General features: G+C 38.2%; 1 protein-coding gene across 9 annotated transcripts in view; it reads left to right on the top strand.

Moving 5' to 3' along the window:
* The window catches only part of INPP5F (inositol polyphosphate-5-phosphatase F), a 44,628-nt gene that overhangs the window by 10,691 nt on the left and 14,939 nt on the right, over positions 1 to 18,998 (top strand). For 5 of the 9 annotated variants that reach the window (XM_075717471.1, XM_075717468.1, XM_075717467.1 and 2 more), the window contains exons 2-8: positions 4,208 to 4,288; positions 11,476 to 11,612; positions 13,017 to 13,145; positions 13,861 to 14,028; positions 14,375 to 14,431; positions 16,014 to 16,212; positions 18,640 to 18,819. In XM_075717471.1, the coding sequence (XP_075573586.1) occupies positions 4,208 to 4,288; positions 11,476 to 11,612; positions 13,017 to 13,145; positions 13,861 to 14,028; positions 14,375 to 14,431; positions 16,014 to 16,212; positions 18,640 to 18,819 (951 nt within the window). The remainder of the gene's footprint in view (positions 1 to 4,207; positions 4,289 to 11,475; positions 11,613 to 13,016; positions 13,146 to 13,860; positions 14,029 to 14,374; positions 14,432 to 16,013; positions 16,213 to 18,639; positions 18,820 to 18,998) is intronic. The other 4 variants (XM_075717470.1, XM_075717472.1, XM_075717469.1 and 1 more) reach the window with 4 other exon arrangements.

Here is an 18,998-nt window from a genome sequence, read left to right as displayed (position 1 = left end):
GCAAGTACATACCTCAAAGTATTAAGGACACGTGTTAAGGCCTATCAAACCCTGGCAGTTGTCTCAAATTAAAACATACTGAGGACACCAGAGAACTCCCCGAGTCAGGGAAGATCTTCCATGGGGCTTGGCTCCCTGCTCATAGTAACTCTTTCTGTACACAGCTTCCTACTGTCTGCTTTGAAGGACAATGACTATTTTGGCAGTGCTCATTATCACCAGCACAATAATGTAAGAAGTCTGTTTCAACAACATTGTGTTGCAGTTTCAGGTTGATAAGTCTTTATTCCTGGCTGGCTGAGTTTCAAGAGGTCACTAGATGACACCTATAGGAAGATAAGTTTGTGTGGGGAAACCAGAGTAACTGTTGATAAATTGTATTTCACGTTATATCTCAAAGCATTCAGTCTGTTTTGGGTGTAGAGGAAAATCCAGTGTTTCCTTTGACAGAGCATTGTGGTAGTTAATTCTTACTGATAAAGCACTTTAAAAAAAAAAAAAATTCAAAATTGCCATGTGTTGTTTCAGCAGTCAGAATTGTGGCCACCTGTCTCTTATGTAGGCTCTCTGAAAACTTTTGACTGAGGATTTTCAGTTTTGTTTTGTATGGTTACTTTCCCCCTTTGCTTTAAAAAGGTGTAAATACCTTCTGTAACCTGTATCACTGTCTACCAACTTATGCTGCCTCTTAAATTCTGCTATATTTTACAGTTAACTGCAAGCCTGTAGGAGATTATTCTTTAACTTTCTTGGATCTCTGTATATTTAAAATTGTTACATAAGCAAAGATTAAATGGTTATAATTTTCAAAGATACAAGATGGTGGCTGAAGATAGTCTGTCTGGCAATTCTGGCAGCAGCTACATGACTGCAAGCAAACAGTCTTAAACAATTTTACGGTCTTAGACAAAAGTTGGAGACAGCTTCTTCCAAAATGGAGTAAATAGGACTGCATGCAACATGAAAGCCCATATTCTTTGGGGGTGGGTGGGGGAATGATAGTTAAACCTTTTAATTTGGTTCATCCATCTTACATTTCCAGAGTGTACTCTTCAAGAACAAGAGGTTCATATCTGTATTTACTGTAGTGATATTTATTCAGCATGATTGGGTGTTGGCTCTGAGTCGGGATATGGCTGTTGCACAGGAAATTGAGCTGTAACCAGTAACAAAGTTCTAATCAGAAGGTCAGAACCAGATGTGTTTTATTTAGTTAAAACAGGTTGCTTGATTCTGTGCTGTCACACATACTTTCCTATCGAAGGTTCTCTAGAAATAGTACAAGAAAAAAAAAATCTCGTAATACTGTCACCAAAAAGTCAGTGTGATCCACAATTGGTGTTTTTTTCACAGCCTATAGGCATTTCTCATGTAAGACTTCTTTGCATCCAGGTTTTCTTGGACACTGAAAAAACATGTTAATCTTCCCAAATGTTGCTAAATATGTGTTGGGTTTTTTTCCTATGCCCTGCCTTCCCCATGGAAAATTTTCTTGAAGCAGTCAGCCTTCACTGTTAATAGCTTGATAATCACACTTATCTCAAGAGCTGGTGGATCTGTGTTTGCTCTCTTTAAACTGTTAAAGTATAATATGCATTTAACTCCAAATGCATTCTCTTTTTTCAAATGCATTCTCTTTTTTCTAAAGCTTGTCTATATGTTAGGTGAATGCATGAGAGTCTAGAGCTAGTTCTCATTGTGCCTCTGTACTACTAGGGAGAAGTATTCTATAGAAGTCTTGTACACTATGTGAGATTATGTCTAGGGCTACACATGTCAGAGTAACCCACAAAACTACTAGCACAGCTACATAAGACCCACTTGTCCTACAGTCCCTGATACAAGTTTCCTTTATGTCCTTTTGCAGGCAAGTCTAAACTATCATTTCCTTGTATCTGTAAGTAAAACAAAATCTTATTTTCTCTTTTTTAATCTCTTGTAAGCTACTAGAAGAAAACCTCACTTATTATCCAGAGCTTTCCTACTAATATCTCTTGTCGTAGCAGGAAAACAGTGGTTTAAAAAGACTTATATGGTGTTCTAGATTACTAGTTTTGTAGTAGCTATGGTAAACCTTCAGTGGTTTGGTTCTTTAAATTCCTCCTGTGCCTTGCAGATTTTTTGGCTGCCTGATGTATCTAGCTGGTTTCTAGCTCTCACAGTGGCATATGAATGTGGAAGTCAATTCCAAAGACAGCAAAAAGTAGATGAAGTCTGAGACAGTACAGCTCTAGAAAATTCCCAGGGGTGAAGACAAGGCTCTGGGATTGTGTGGGTGAACTGGGAAAGAAGGTAGAAGATTGGGGAGTGAGGAAAGCTGCCTGTGTTCCTCTTTCCTGTAAGCTTGGTAGTGCAGACTTTCCACTCAGCGTACAGATGCTCTTGCATGTTGTTTGGACTGAAACTCTGAGCTTAGGCTGTCCTAGAGCTTGTTTTGCATGAGCACAAGTCTTTGGCATACAGGTACAAGATGAGTTTAGGTACTTCAGCAAGGTTTGAGGGTAAATCAAACTGCTCACACTGTCATAGCCATTGTCACTTATTTCCTGGTGCTCATCTCTCTGTATTCAGGTGCTCGTTATCTGTATGCTTAAGAACTTCATTTAATTATGGCATGATTCATACCGGGTTATGTACAGACCAAGTGACTGTCTGTAGCACTCTTACAGTGAAACAGGAAGAACCAGGAGTTTCTCTGCAGATACAGCCCATTAAATGGTAGCGCCTGGTTACACATGTTAATTGTAGCTCTGCTGCCTCCTGCAAACATAGCTTTAAATTCTGCTACCATGTGCTTTTGGTTCTTGCTTGTCTGCGTACAAGCACATGTGATATAAATTTAAATGAATTTTAATGAATTCAATTTAGATCTATCCAGACTTAAACCATTGCTACTGTATCTCATGTAAATGCTTGTATTTAATGATGAAATTAGCTGAGTCTGGTTTACTGTTAAATGTTATGCTGAAAGCTAGGACTAAATGTGTGTTTAGTAAAGTCTCAATTACAGATGTTTCCAGGGAGGATACAGTGTTTGAAAATAAGTACGTAAAAAGTATCAAACTGACTATCAGTTGTCACCTGCAGATCTCAGACTTCCAAGAAGAAACTAAGGTCTTGTAAATAAGGTGTGTGTAGGTGGATGATTGTATTCTTCTGTATCTTAAAATATCGTGTGAGTTTCCTTCAAATGTTCTTCTACTTAGACCTGCAGCCAAGATAGTTAATTTGTTGGGATATTAAAACTGGAGAAACTCTTCCACCTTGGAACAAGTGAGTTTTGGTAGATAATAACAAGCTGCTTGTCCTTCTTGGCATAGCAAAACCTTCCCTTCTCCTTTGCGTGTTTGTTCTCTCCTACACAGATATTAATTGCTCTTAAGGATGTGTTTTCACTTATTCACAAAATGTATTCTTTCCCACAGTCTTGAACTCTTGAACAGGTACTACACCGTTATTAGAAACTGTTCCTGAGTATCAACAACATGTGTCTGTGTGACCACAGGATACTCTTCATGCTTACAGTATATTACTGGTTTGCATCAAGTGATGGCTTGAATGCGTGTTGGGAGCAGTGCCCTTCACAGATTAGAAAGTTGATAGTGTTGCCTTCCTGTTTTCTGTTCTACTTCCTCTGTGGTTTGCTGGAATTTTTTAACAGTAGGAGAAATAGAAACCTAAAATTAATTGTGTACTTTGGTATTCCACGTAGTTGCTGTGTGTTTTAACAAAAGAGGAAGTGTATGTGCATGTATGTAGAAAGCAGATTTTAAACTCATTGTAATTGGATAGGTATGGGAGAGAGCTGGGGCTGAAAGTTAACATTTGCTAGGTTTTTGAACCTACATTATTAACTTAATGACCTGTATTCAATTTCACTATAGCCATGCAAAATTTCAGTGAAGTTACAAATTCTAATGGATATTAGAAGTATTAAGCCTCCATTAAACTGAGTTACCGTAGCCCAAAATAATTAGGTATTTTCTTCTGAAATATCTAGGTTGGGGTTTTAAATTGGAAACTTAATAATTTGGTCATAGCTACTAGGTACCAAGCAAAAATTGAACTGTATATGTATCTTATTACAGGAATCATGGTGTATTTTCTACCCTCTAAGGTGGGGAAAGTGGAGAGAATGACCATCACTGGATTAATTGTCCTGTTCAGTTTACTTTAAAAAAACAAGAGCTTTGTTCTTTTTTTGCAGCCACTGATCTTCTTTTGGCTTGGAATCCCATTTGTCTGGGCCTGGTAGAGGGAGTCATTGGTAAAGTTCAGCTTCATACAGGTATGTGGTTGTGTGGTTGTTTTGTTTTTTTTTTTTTTTTCCCCCCCCCCTGCTAATGCACTTTGTTTTAAAGTCAGTGATACTACAAATAATACTGTGTAGTTCAAATGGAATTATGTAGTGTTCTTTGCAACGGAGGAGTGCTCCCCAACTATGTGAACTTGTCAAAGTGATTATGTTATAGCTGCAGTTGCAAATTCCCTATACTTTCCAGTGTATGTATTTTGGTTTGTCACTGTCTTGTAAAAATGAAGAACTGCATTCACAAAACATAGAAATTTGTGTTTGAAGTTCTATCTGAGGCTCCATGTGAGATGCATAAAATTCTTGCACCTGTGCGAATAATCCTTTCAAGCAGTTTTTGTTCTTCTGCTATAGTACTGTGCAAAAAGTAATGATGGAAGTTTTCACAAAAATATAAGGCTTGAATTCTCAATGCTATATGAAAACCTAAAGAATAATTACTACCTTGGTAGATTGCTATTTGAAAGTAAAAGTAATACTTAAACTTATTTATAGTTAAATGTAAGACATAGCTATAAAATGAAAGCAGGTGTAGAATGCATTGTGATTTAATGTTAAGCCTGTCTCTAACTGATTCTAGTAACTTTTTCCTGTTAAGCTAAAAGAGCATTGAGCTGCAAATTCCTGGAGCCATAATAAATATTTATTTTGATGTCTACCAGCTTTGTCTAGAAAGATTCTTCTGCCAGTAGAGCTCTGTATATCTATTTACTGACAGGTAGGAGAGCTAGCCAAAAACTCTGCTTCACTTACTGTGTGCTATTCTTTTTGTGAATGCTTAGCCCCTGCATTTAAAGTAATGCCTGGCAATATGATCAACACAGGTAAAGTTTCAAGTGTGTTCCGGGGTAGCAGGATGGATTAAGGGCTGAAATGGATCAGATGTTCGTGGTCCGTTGAATAGGAACAGATTAGCCAAGATGGCAGTGGCATGCTAGCAGTAGGGGAGGAAGGAAAACAGGGACTGGTACGCTACCACATGAGAGTATGACAGATCTAGTTCTGGGAAATGCTTGGCTCCATAGTTACTGTAACCCCTGGGTCTTGTTTCTGAGGGTAATAGTTCAGAGCCCATCTCTCCGTGAAATTTATGATCATGTCCTCTTTTCAATGGCATCACATCATCTTCTTTGAATTTCACCTGATATTTTTGCCTGTGCTCATTCTACAGATCTATTCAGCCATCCTTTTTCAGATCTGATGATATGAAGTGGTTCAGACTCTGCCATCTCACTTTCTCTTCTCATTCAGGTTGTCTGTGCTGTTCAGCATGTGCTGATCATGATGAATGATGGCTAAGCTCCAGTAATGACCTCTTCCTGCTGTGGGAAAATGCTCAGTGATTGTTTTTAGCATGGGGGTTTTTTTTGTACGTTATTGTTGGTTGTTTTCTCTCTCTCTTTTTTTTTCTTTCTTTAAACCAAGCACTTAAGTCCACAAAGGTCTTCCCCCCGCTTCTCTAGGGAGTCTAGTATAAAAGCCTTTGAAGGGGGAAGACCTAGTCAAATCCTTCCTGGAAGGTCTAGTACATTATAGCACCTGAATTTCCTTGCATGTGTGTTCATTGCGAGGCACTTCTGCTTATAAAAGCTGAGTTGGAACCCCAGCATGTGACGCTTCAACAGCTGCCAGCTTGCTGTTGTCAAGTAAATTAAGACTGTCAGGTAATAAGCCTGATATCTGGTCTTCTTTCTGTGTGTCCTGTAGAGCTACTGAATCAATTATGCTCATCCAGGTGCTCCATCCAGTTGCTGCTTAGGCCAGTGGAAGCATTTTGTTTCCTTTCTGCCTTGTTCAGATGACACCGTCACAAACTGTTCATAAACTCTCCTTCTTGTTGTCAATATTCTGGTATTTAGTGATGCAACTGTCCTGTAAACAGACATTTATCTTCTACCTTTAAATGTCTGAAGAAAGATACCATCTCCAGCTATTTATCCTTACTCTTCTGCTGAGAACTGCTGCTTCCTTGAGTCTGCTGACAGTTGCTGATGAGTGTCCTCCATCGGGCTGCAGTCAAAACGGGAGGGCTGGCTGAGATGTCAGTATGTAAAGGTCTCTTGAAACCTATTATTGTCAATGAACCCTCAATTGATCATATTCAAGTGTAGTTTTATGTAATCCTTTAGCTGAATCTTCTAGCACTCTGTAATGGGAACCTGTCTTCATTACTTATTCTTGTATCAATCTTTGTCACCTGGAAACTTTATCAGCAGAAGTTGTATAAATAATTAACATTGCTGGACCATTATCCCCAGAGTTAGTAAGTGTACTGTGCTGTGGAAGCTGGGCAAAATGCTTTTCTCCCAGAGCTGATCTGGAACAGGAGGACTTGTTGCTCTGATTTCTTCTTGCCTGCCCCCAGACTATAAGGGTCAGAAAACTTTAGTTAGCCAAAAGAGCTTCAAATTGAGTCCTATATGGGACTCCTGCTCAGACCCTTGTTATTAGCTATTGTTGCAAAGAAGTACTGGTGTGTTTTTAAAATGCTTAGCACATACTGACTAATACTGGAAACTTTAAATACCTTTTTAAGCATTGAAGTTGCTACCAGTGCACTTGAAAGCTGTCGCTAAGCAAATATGCACTTTAATGCCTTGGACATATATCTTTATATGTTCTTGAGAGGTTTAATGTAAGAATGCTGGAGTAGTCCTAAGATGACCTTGAAGCATCCCTGTAGTCAGTCTTGGGCTGTCCTTAATTTAGCATTGAAACACCCTTGCCAAATTGCTGTAACTAGGAATGGGATTTAATTCATTCTTAATCTTGCTGGCTTTATTTCTGGCCTAGTACAGGAGAATTTGTAGAAAAGCTTCTGTGGCAGGGAAGCAGTCTTGTAGAAACCAGCTAGCTGATATTACATGGTTTATTTCTTAATTCTTCAAAGAATTGTTGCCATGAGAGGGTCAGTTGTACATCTGGACATAACTGTACACTCACACTGGAGATGAAAGTCTACTTAAAGTATCACTTGGTTCTTCCCCAATACTGAATTTTCTTAAACATCAAGATGCTTCTTGGTGGTAAAAAACCAAACTCCAAACAACAAAACCTTAATTGAATATCAGAAGGCAAGGCTATGATCTCTTACCTTTTTCTGGCCCATCCCAAGATGACTTGTAAGAAAATGTGGAGTAAAAATGGGAATAGAAGTAAAAGGATTTTAGGATGTGTTGTGGAGATAAGTTACTGAAATAGAACATTGCACGTTTTCTTGGTACAGATGTATAATTAAAACTGTCTCTGCACGATATTCCCATACAGAGGCACGCACATCTCCTGCATAAACAGTGTTTCTTTTATAGAATATTAATTTTGTTTTGTGGTCCAGTTAAGTGTGCATACATACAAAATATAAGTGTAGCCACTCAATTTCCTTTTGTCAAAATCCCAATACAGAACTAGAAAGAGGTTGAGTTATTTTTTGTTTGAATAAAAAGTAAATACTTTAATCCACTAAAATGGTAATGGTAGCCTGAAACTGAATCACTTTTGATCAGAGACTGCTTAGCAAGTTGATCAAACGTTGTAGTGCTAGAATGTGCTCAGAGTTAATGCTGTATATCTAACTGTAACCACAGCTAGATTTCTTAATGAGTTCCAGCAACTTCCACTTAACTCACTCATTGCCACCATGCATTTTTCTGTTTCTTGATCAAAACACACTCCTATGCAGTGTAATGTCTGTACTTGTATCAATTTGGTGTGCTCTTCCAGTGCTGCTTAACTAAGACCCAAATTAAATGCTGCTGGCAAGGTTCCGTAGACTCAGTAAACAGAAGGGGAGTTCCTCCTTCCCTATCCTCAGGAAAGGAAAGCTTTTTTGGTTAGCATGCCTCTGAATCTTGATAGAAGCAATGAGTGGTTCAGCATCTGAAATATCTTCAATGAGATGTAACTGCTGCCATTTCTAAGTCATCCAATCAACAGCTTAAAACGTTCTTTTTGCATGCAACTAATTTTTAAGTTATTCAAGTAACAAAAAATAAGGAAATGGTAGCATGGAATTTCTTGACTAAAGTGAAAATACTTGCTAAAAGCAGCATTTATAGTAAACTTATGCACAGTTTAAGAAAAGCTACTGCAAAAGCATTTGGGGAAACTAAATGCTAGATTGTTTGGGAAGTGTTAGAGAAAATAAACAGCAGTGGTGTGCTGACAGTGTTGAAGTGAAAGAGGAACTAAATTCCTGTTTTAGTGAAGAATGGGAGGTAGTAGCTTACTTTAGATATAGTACTTTAAATTAGTTGTTGCCATCTGCTCTGCCATAGTTCATAAAACACTAAAAATGAACATTAGATCTTAAGAGATGATTTAAAACATGCACTAGTCAGGAATGACATACAGCTGTAGTGTTGTGTACATACCATACCTTCCACATTGAGTAGACAATAACTAATCTTTTTTTTTTAACAAGTGTTCTATGGAACAACTTTTTTAACTGCAGAAGCACATTCTGTATTTAGGAATTCAGTTATTAAATATTGCTGGCAGCTATAATATGGGTCTTCTATGACTATTCTTGAAGCTTTTACTTTAGGGCATACTTTATCTGTATAATTACTTCCTGACTGTTTTCACTTGATTTGCTGGGGATTTCCTGTTTTCTTTCAATTTTCTGTGGCTCTGATCATAATACAAATAGAGTTTTGAAATGTATACCAAGATGACTTTTACCATTTTTAAAAATGCACTCAAAGGATATAGAACTCACTTGGCTGTATTAGATTCTTGTTTACTGCTACCAGGGTTTGTTAATGAGGTAAAAGGAAGAGTAGCCAGAGATGGTTTTTTTTCCAGTTTTCACTAAGGTGTATCTGCTTCGGAATGCCTTTACATTATACTTTTTTCCAATGGAATCATATTGATTATTTCACTGGAGCTCTAGATGGTATGCTTTCTTAAAAGTATCTGTTTTGTCTGTTGACGTACTCCTAAGAGGAGATCACCAGTGTAAGTTGTATGGCTAACCTTCTGTAGGAGGGAATAGATGAGATTATAGGACTGGCCAACAGGAATATCTGCCTGGATGCCCTGTTGTACTACCCTTCTGTTAAGCTTGGATTGCCATGGGTTTCCAGAGACTGTATTGGTTTTGTCTACTGGAAAGCAATATGGAAGATGGTAGACCTTCTTTTTAGATGAAGCTTAGACATCTTTATCTGTTGCTGGTGGTTTTGGCAGCATTTCAGTTTCCTCTTTTTAAAAGGATTTTCTTATGTATTCATTGGTCTTCTTACTGTTGCATAGAATCTGTCCTGTTTTCCTCAGCTTCCCTTATTTCCAGCTTACCCCCGTGGTTGCTAGGTGGAATGCTGGAGGCAAAGGCAGGTGGTCTCCAAGTCATGTTGCCTGTATGTGTACAGAAAAGCTGTTTCAGCACCTGCTCTCAGTGAGGATAACTGTTTTGCTGGCATTTGCTGTCACTCTTTTGACCTTATTTGTTATCCTTTGACCAGTTTTTAGGAGACTATGCTTATGTCATGGCTCTGAGTAAACTGGTCCAACCTCAGAGCTGACCCTGCTTGAGCAGGGTGACATCCTGAGATCCTGTCCAATCTGACTTGTCTCTGTGATCCTACAGAGATTATGATTCTGATCCTGTTTTCAGGAATTAGTGCAGGACTCCCTTTAGAAGATCACATACATTAAATAAGTGGTGCATGTCTTCATTCCCCTTCCCCTCCTCTCTTTTTGGGTGGTGACCTCTGGTTCTCACAGTGCATTTGTAGTTATGAGGATCTGTAATTTTTAAAGGCTTCTTAGTACCCAACATAAGCCCATCTCTTTTCTAAAGACAGTAATATAGAATCAGAGTAAGGAGTGGAGTGTCATAATGCACAGTAGTATATTTACAATGATTTTTCCTTTTCTTTAGATACAAGATATGCATAAGCAGCAGTTTCTTCTCAGATTTGGGTTGAAGTGTTCAATGCTTTTTTTTTTAATTGCAGTTATTGGACAGATGCTCACAACTTTGATAGAGATTTAATTCTATGCTGGAAGTATACTGGAAAATCTGGGAGAGAGAGGATAATTCTGGGTGTCCTGTGACTTTAAACGTGTTATCCTGGGTTTTTCTTAAGCACTCAGAGGATAAAATACTGTTTGGAATTTACTGATCAAGGAAGATGGACTTTGTATTTGCTATAAAGCCTCTAAATAGATTTTTTTCAAAGGCTGTATATTGTATCCAAAGGCATAATACATGACACAATCTACTGTCACAAGTGTGGAAACATATTTAAGTCTACCACAGTAGGCTCTTATTGACTATATATGACCTCTTCAGTTAAACTCAGTTGGTTGCTTCTTGGGAGAAATAGTGTATACGTGTGTGTCTAAGACTTTCTGTGCCTTTTCCATCTCTCTTAACACAACTTTCACTTTTGACTCATAAAAGCCCAGCACACTGCTAGCATGCTACTGATCTAACCAAGGGATTAAAATCTAGGAAGCTAATGTCCAGGCACTGTTCAGCAGTCAGTGGGAATGTTTGTTGTTCTGTTTCCCTGTCTCTTCAGAGTGTTCAAGCTGTAACTGCAAATGTTGTAGACTGAATGTGTGTATGGAATGCACCTGTTACCAATGCCTTCATTAATATTTGGCCAATTAATTTCTACGCCACTTAGATGCACGTACTTCAGGAATGATGTTGTGAAGCTTTAAACATACATGAGCTGCTTTATGATGCAGTCCGTGTTTGCTCACCAGATTTCTTAGATGTTACCTGTGTCTGTCTTGCTGTTTTATACACAACAGAAGGTACAAAGGGAAAGTCTTAGCTTGCTGTCTGAGCTCCAGCTATTCTTTTCAAATTTTACTGCCATTAGTAACATTGGGAATGTGCATCATCCTAGGGACTGCCTAATTGCTACAGATGAAGCAGTGGTAACTTTACCTGTAATGGGCAAGTCTACGAAATAGTTAATTTCCTTATTATATTAGAGACTGAATAAGTATTGTTTTTTTAGAGTGGTGGGGTTTTTTTATTGCAACACATAATAACAAAATATAGCAATAGTGAATCATCATTCACTGCAGTCTTATAGTCAAATGGTTCCTTGGCAGGGGTTTTACACTGGGGAGAAGCTTCTGGCAGACTAATCGAAGTAAATGCCTGACAGACAAATGAGAGCACCTACTAATCTTTTTTCCAGATTTACCGTGGTGGCTACTTTTAATTCGTCAGAAAGCTTTGATTGGCAAACTTCCAGGAGACCATGAGGTTTGCAAAATAACAAAGATTGCAGTGATTCCACTTTCTGAAACAGAACCTCAGGATCTGGAATTAGAGGTATGACTATCTTCAATGAATTCTGACTTTCCCCCTTCTGCTTCAGTAAATTTAAATGTGAAATATAATAAACACATGCCTCATCTCTTTTTCCTGGTGTATGCAAATATATTGAACATTTTGTGCTTTTAAAATACCATTTTTTGACTGAAAGTTTTTATTTTTTAAGTAGAAATCACAAGTTCTGCTAGGGAGGGAAACTACAATAAAATTATACCCAAATTTCATAAAGACCCTTGAAAGTACCACACAAGAACAAAATTTTATTAGTGTAATTGAGCAACAGATCATTTGAGAACAGAACTGAATCCACTGGAATCATCTAAAGGGACAAAGCTGTAGTCTATGACAGGAACCTTGTTTTTTTGCTTTAAAAAAGAAAAGCTCCCCTGATTACCTCTTATAACTAGGATGGTAAGACTCTCAGTAAATCCTAGTACTCTGAGATGATGCACACTGTGGTTAGTAGACTGTTGGGACAACAGTTCTGTCATCAGCCTTCTTTCTTGAGTGTGTGTGGTGGGGAGGATGATGATGGGGGGATGGGATGACTTGTGATAGTTTCTGTGGTGCCTGTATGACAGCATCAGAATCTTTCCCTGAAGAGGAAAAAAGTAACATGGAATCTCCAAAGCTTTGGTGGAACTCTGGGAGCATGAAGAGCTGCTGAAGCACTGCTTCAGAGTCTGGGCATTAGTACCTCCCAGGGTCTGAGATACAAGAATATGACTTGAAATCTAGATGTAATACCTTCCTGTTCCTAGTCGTGTAGGCAAGAACATACCACATCTGCTAGGTGCTTCTGTGCCTAGGAACCTGTACAAAAACTCAGATTTGCAGTGCCCTTTCCCAAGTACTTCAGCTTGCTTACTCCTGAGGTTATCCCCCAATATCTCTAAGATAGGGCTTCACATGTGTGTTTTTTGGGGGAAAAAGCTGTTGTATCTTTGCCCTCTGAATCAGGAGAGAGTATATTTTTGTTTTAAGGGATGCTCTTGCTTCCATCCTGTTTTGGAATCTTAATTCTATAACTTGGCTTCAAGGGGAAACCCTTACTTTAAATGTTGCAAAATTTTTTCTAAAGAGAATGGATAAAGGAAAAATGATACAAGTGAGTAATACTAATTTACGCTATAATTTGGGTGGGAAACTGAGGTGTGTCTGGATACTCAAGTCACATCAAACTGAGGCAGACATTGCCACAATCACAGGAGAAAATGCCTTTTATAAAAAAGAGGGAAAAATATGCTATAGATAGAAACTTGCATGTTTCCCCTGTATTTCAGAGTGTCTCTCCTAGGCTTGTGGACATTGCAGTCTTGCTTTTGTAGACTTTAAATACTCTTTAACAAGTTCAAGGAAATTTTAATTAAGTATTGGCTTTAATTCAATATCATTATTTAGCTTTGTAAAAAGCACCATTTTGGGATAAACAAGCCAGAGAAGATTACGCAGTCCCCAGATGACACAAAATTTCTGCTGAAGACTCTTACTCAAATTAAATCAAATGTGTCTGCTCCAAATAAAAAGAAGGTAAAGCTTTCTACTGTTTTCTTGTTTTTTCAAATTGCCTAGTTGATAATTCAGAGGTTGTGGTAGATGATCTAATGGAGTACTAAGACCTAAAAAGAGAACTAGTGGAAAACTGCAGAATGTGCAACTACTCTGTCTTGAAGTTCAATTTAATTTTTGATTAATTAACTGTTGCTCTTCTATGACTTTTCACTTTGTAACTATATAGTTTTGGCAGAATTACTTAGAATGCCTTCTTATCAGGATTTGCTTCTAGTGGGATTTTAAGCTTCTACAAATTCCTCTGCATAATCATCTCTTACCATATAGAACTGGAGACAAAATTTGGTGCACAGTTCCTCAGAGACCACCACGCAATCTTATCAGAATGCTTTGTACACAATAATGACTTGGATTTGAAAGTCCAAACAGTATTAAAATTAGAACAGGTAGATGCAGTATTTCACAGAAACTCTTGAGACTGAAACTTCTGGAGCTTATATTCAAGTAGTATGTTTCAGGGTCTGACTGCTCTGAATGCCCTTACGGCTGAAAGTAATAGCATGATACTTCTGAAGATGCTGGCCCTTGTGTTTATCTCTGCTAGGAATTTTAAGATCCTGCTCCTCAATGAGAAAAATCATTGTCCTACAAGGTTAGAAATGGCATTTAGCAAATATGTCTGGAGTCTTTTTCAATCAAAGAGAAAGGCATAAGAAAGCCATTACTTTTTCAGATTAAAGAAAGCAAAGAAAAAGAGAAGCTGGAGAAGAGATTATTGGAGGAGTTGTTCAAAATGTTCATGGATTCAGACTCCTTTTACTACAGCCTGACCTATGACCTAACAAATTCTGTGCAGAGGCAGAGTGCATGTGAGAAAACTAACTTACCACTGTGGCGAAAAGTAAGTGTGTGTGTTTGTGGTTTTTGGTGGGGTGTGGTGGGTTTTTTGGGGGTTGGTGGGTTTTTTTCCCTTTTGGGAGATGGGCTGTTCAGTAATGCATGTGGTCCAAACTTGGCTGGTCACATTCTCTGCTGGTATAATCTACAGCAGCTGAAGATCTTGCTCTATAACCAGTTTCAGTGCAGGGAAACGAAACAAAAATCTCCAGCAGCGTGTCTTGAACTGAGCTGTTATATTCAAAAGTAGTGAACACTGGACTTGCATGTGTCTAACACTTGTCTTTACCAAAGATATTGCCAAACCTGACTTAAAGTATTGCAAAACCTGCCCTTTTTGTTTTAAACAGGTTGATGACAGATTCTTTTGGAACAAGCACATGATTGAAGATCTCATCAGCATTGATGTGAGTCTTATTTCTAACAATAACGTGTATTATGAGAATCATTCTTTAGTTTTAGTTGAAATGTTTACTTAAGGCCTCATAGAAGTTTACCTAAAAACCTGCTTGGCAGACAGGTCAGGATCAGGGCTGTGCCTTCTGAAGCCGAGCAGCTGGCATTAGCTTCTTCCCCCAGCTGGCCTTCCAGTAGCCTTCTGTGATCTTGCTAATGAATGCACATCAACTGAATTTAAAACTTTATTACAATAAAGCAATGCAGAATACCTTGATGTGTGATATGTTTGTGCTGATTTCTGAAGGTAAACTTAAGATGTGTTTATCTGTGAAATGGATTATCCCTGGACGGAGATGATTATTTGATAAGGAGGAGGAGCCAGAAAAGAAAGAAACTCTGAATTCCAAAACTTTCTTAAGACAAGATTTTTGTCTTCCTAAGTGGAGAATTCTGTTTTTCTCCTTGAAGAGAGTAGCGGATCAATGTAACAGTAGTGTAGAACAAGTTACTCTGAACAGCTAATCAGAATAGTAGATAAAGCATTTTCCTAGCTAATGGGCGCAAAGAAACAAACATAGAACAACCACTCTTCAATATATAATCTCACTTCATTTTAAATTAACCTCCTAGATAAAGGACCAAGTGACTAACTACTCTATGCCAGTTTAGGTCGAATCTTAGGTTCTTTTAAAGATGACAGTGGACATCTTACCTTATGCCCTGCTGTGTCTCTCTCATTAATAATTTTATATACTCTGCTACTTACGGAGTCAGAGCAGGGTAAACCCAGATGCTCTGTGAAAGGTGGTATATAATGCAGGAGTTTTAACTAGTTGTATTTTTCATGTATAAGATATAAATGGGTAACCCCGAATTAGCTCGAATCTAAATTCTGTTTAAGAAATTGAGGTTTTAGGGTGACAAAGCACTAATGTGCAGAGCTCTGAACCAGTTGGCTTGGGTACTACGTTGGCTCATGTAAAGCTTATGCTAATATGTTTTTTGCTGCAAACAGGCTAACAACATTACACTTTTAAATTTTTATTTATCTACCTATACAAATGCAATATGCTGTATGTCCACACAGCGGTTGTAAAACTACCTTAAAGCAGAAACTAGATAATAAATTACCAATGTCTGCTGCTCTGTGTGAATTGACTATCTTTGTCTTTGACATGAAAGAAGTTACTACTTTAAGGTTTTAACGTGTATTAAACATCAGATGTAACATTGTATGAAAATTCTTTTTAGGGAAAGGGGAAAAGAAGCTTTTAAATATTGCAGAGTTCTCTTCTATCCCTAGGTAGCTGGGAGTAGAGGAGGGCTTTTTGCCTTGCCTCGATTCAGCTTTCTTCATCTCCACAGAAAAATTTTAAGTTGCTTTCTCTTTCTTCCTCCTGACTTAAAAGCCCTACGACTAATGGAGTTAAAATGCCGGTACCTCTTACAGAAATAAGACAAGGATATGGCAAACAATTCTTAAAACATGAAAAGCATGCGAAGCAAGCATTTATAAACATGAGAAACAGCAGAAATAATTGTAGGTAATGTAGAACCAACCAGAATGTAAATGTTTTTTGTAACCTTCAGAATGCTGAAGTGGACTTCTGGATTATACCCATCATACAAGGATTTGTGCAAATTGAAGAGCTTGTAGTAAACTATAATGAATCTTCTGATGATGATAAGAGCAGTCCTGAAACTCCTCCTCAGGAATCAACTTGTGTAGATGATATTCATCCAACATTTCTGGTGGCACTTATTTCACGCCGGAGTCGGCACAGAGCTGGTAGGCAAATATAGTTAAGGTATTGGGATTGTTCCTGAACACTGGAGAGGGATGCAGAAGATAAAACTTGGAAGAGTGCTGTGTTGTTCAGCAGATGGTCAGCTCTTGTCAAAGTACGTGCTACAGCCTTTCCTGCTTATAGGAGGAAAAGAAAAGGCTGTAGTGCATACAGCACTACACAGCTGTTACTTAGAGTGGTTACTAAGTGAGTTTCACTGGTCTCCTCCTGGGGCACTGGGTGTATCTGTGTATCAGTTCTGAGATAAAGTTCCATCTTTGCAAAGGACACCTTGATTGGGACCTTGCATACAGCTCTGTCCTGATACAGGCCTGGGTGGGAGTTAAATTTTCAAAGGCCTTCCTTTTGAAGGCTTGACAGCAGCCGAATAGAGACTTGAAAAGGTGTGTGTGTGTGCATGCCTGTGTCCCAAGAGGTGTTTATGTAGGGCTAAGGTGTGAAATAAGAACCATGCTTTGGTCTTGCACCTTACTTGACTTATGCTAATAGCAGCAAGGCAAACAAAAGTTATCCCATGTCCTTAGCACAGAAAGAAAGACCAAATCACTTCACACTTTAGTAGGTCCTGTTCAACTCTAAGCCTTTTCAGTCTGTCACATTTTTTGTAAGATACTCCACTGTGTCCAACTCCTTTCCTACACAGTTAGGTTTTTAACATGTCAAAACAAGAAAAAAACCTGGTGAGCTTACCCTGATATGAGACTGGCCTTTGTACCACAGCTCACTTCAATGCATTTAATTCAGTTCCCAGGAAAATTATTTGTCAGAACAATTCAGAGTAAATATTTGAGGGTTTCATGGTAGTGTCTAGTTTGCAGTATGCCTTATTTATACTAAATTGTTTTACAGATACAGAAACTGAATCACAGAGGGCAAATTGCTTATTGATTTCCTCTTACTATTCATGACACTATGCTCATCTGATTGCTAGTCCAGAGCATAAACTGTGTAGAACTTTCTCCCTTGACACAAAAAGATTGTTTCAGTAAGTTGATTGAATGTTTTGAATAATTATAGGATTAAGTTGTGTGTTTAATTCATTCTGTAATACATAATTTTAGCCAAGAGTTCAAAGTGTTTTCATTTCTGAAATACTGTAGTTAAAAAAAAAAAACAAAACCAAAAAAAGACCAAAACCAAAAACCCAAATGCACCCCAAAAAAGAGGAAATGCTGATTTGAAAGTCTGAGATAATTCTATGTTAAATACACCGATTCTTTATTTGTCAGGCAGCTTGTTTGTGACTTAGAAAAAAAAGATTACTGCACTAAATTATCAACATACCCAAGACCTTAATGAGAGGTATCATGAGATAAAGGAAGACAGCTGCCCTTAAGCTTAAGAGAGCAAAAGCCTAGTGTCTGCAAAAGTTGGTATCTCTAAAGGGAGCTGAAGTTTCCTGTGCAATGATTTAGTTCAGGTTTTGGTGTAGCAGCCACTGTTGGTGGCAGGGCAGAAGTAAAGGGTGTCTGATGCTTTAGTCTAAAAGCCCCCTTCTGAATAAATGCTGTAAAACTGCTTTGACATTTTGTGACCCTATAAAGGTCCCTATGAGGTATTTTACATTCCCTTCACTTCCCTGTTTCTAACCTCTTCCCTTCTCTCCCATAGTCCTTAGCTAGGGCTGTTGGGGTTCAGTTCAAAGGTTTGATCCAGTGCTACTTCAGGACTTGGAACAGAATTGTTCCAGTTCTGTGGAACTGAATTTCCATGCTATAAACCATGGCCTCGAATCTTTCTCCCACCCTTTTTATTTATTCCTTCCCCATCCATTGCTGCCACCTGCATCCGTTCTGAAATAGTGATGTACTCTCCTTTGAGTAAAGGGTGTGCAAACCTCCATATGCAAACACTTATCTGTTCTTTTTAATGATCACATCAGAGGTGGCTATGCAAAAACTGTGTAGCCAGAAGAGCAGTATCTGTTCCTTAATGTGTGGAATTAGTTATACAGGTTAAAACAAGGCGGGAGGAGTCTTCTGTGGAACATGCAAATCTTCTTGGACTGCTTGTGGGATCTCTTATTGTAAGAAGTGGAGCATCTGTCAGTAAAAGTGACCTTTAGGTTCATGGAAAATACCGAGCACTGAAGTAAAACTCTGCTAAACTTGACAGAACAGGAAGTAACGTATCCTTTAGGGTGGACTGGATGTATATGACTTTATAGTGCCAGCAGACTGCCTTGCTCAGTCAACTTACTTTCTGCTGCTTGTAGTATATTGGTAAATAAACTTTATCCATATAGCCAGTATAACTTTTGGGGATTAGACTAGGATAGGAGTTACTTTTACCATTGATCATGGATTTTGGCTAGAACTCCTTTCTTGTGTTACTGTTGCCAAAAATGGTAACAAAAGTTATTAAAGACCAATACTTCAATATGAATTGATTGTTCTTATTCTTCCTAGGAATGCGGTATAAGCGAAGAGGTGTTGATAAAAATGGAAATGTGGCAAATTATGTTGAGACAGAGCAACTGATTCATGTTCATAATCATACTCTTTCATTTATACAAACAAGAGGCTCTGTGCCTGTTTTCTGGAGCCAAGTTGGATATAGATATAACCCACGACCCCGACTGGACAAGAGTGAGTATTTGAGTAGAATGCCTAAAGATCAGAGTTCCCTTAGAAATAAGTTAATTGAGTGTTGCTTTACCACTAGTCTTTCAGTGACACGTTCTAGAAGCTGGGAATAACAGTAATGACTTGACTCCAGTTAACTCCTACTCCAATTGAACGATGCAGAGGTCTGACTTCTTGTCCGT

This window comes from Pelecanus crispus, chromosome 10 (genome assembly GCF_030463565.1).
Source record: "Pelecanus crispus isolate bPelCri1 chromosome 10, bPelCri1.pri, whole genome shotgun sequence".
Taxonomy (NCBI): Eukaryota; Metazoa; Chordata; class Aves; order Pelecaniformes; family Pelecanidae; genus Pelecanus; species Pelecanus crispus.
This window is presented reverse-complemented; position numbering and strand designations above follow the sequence as displayed.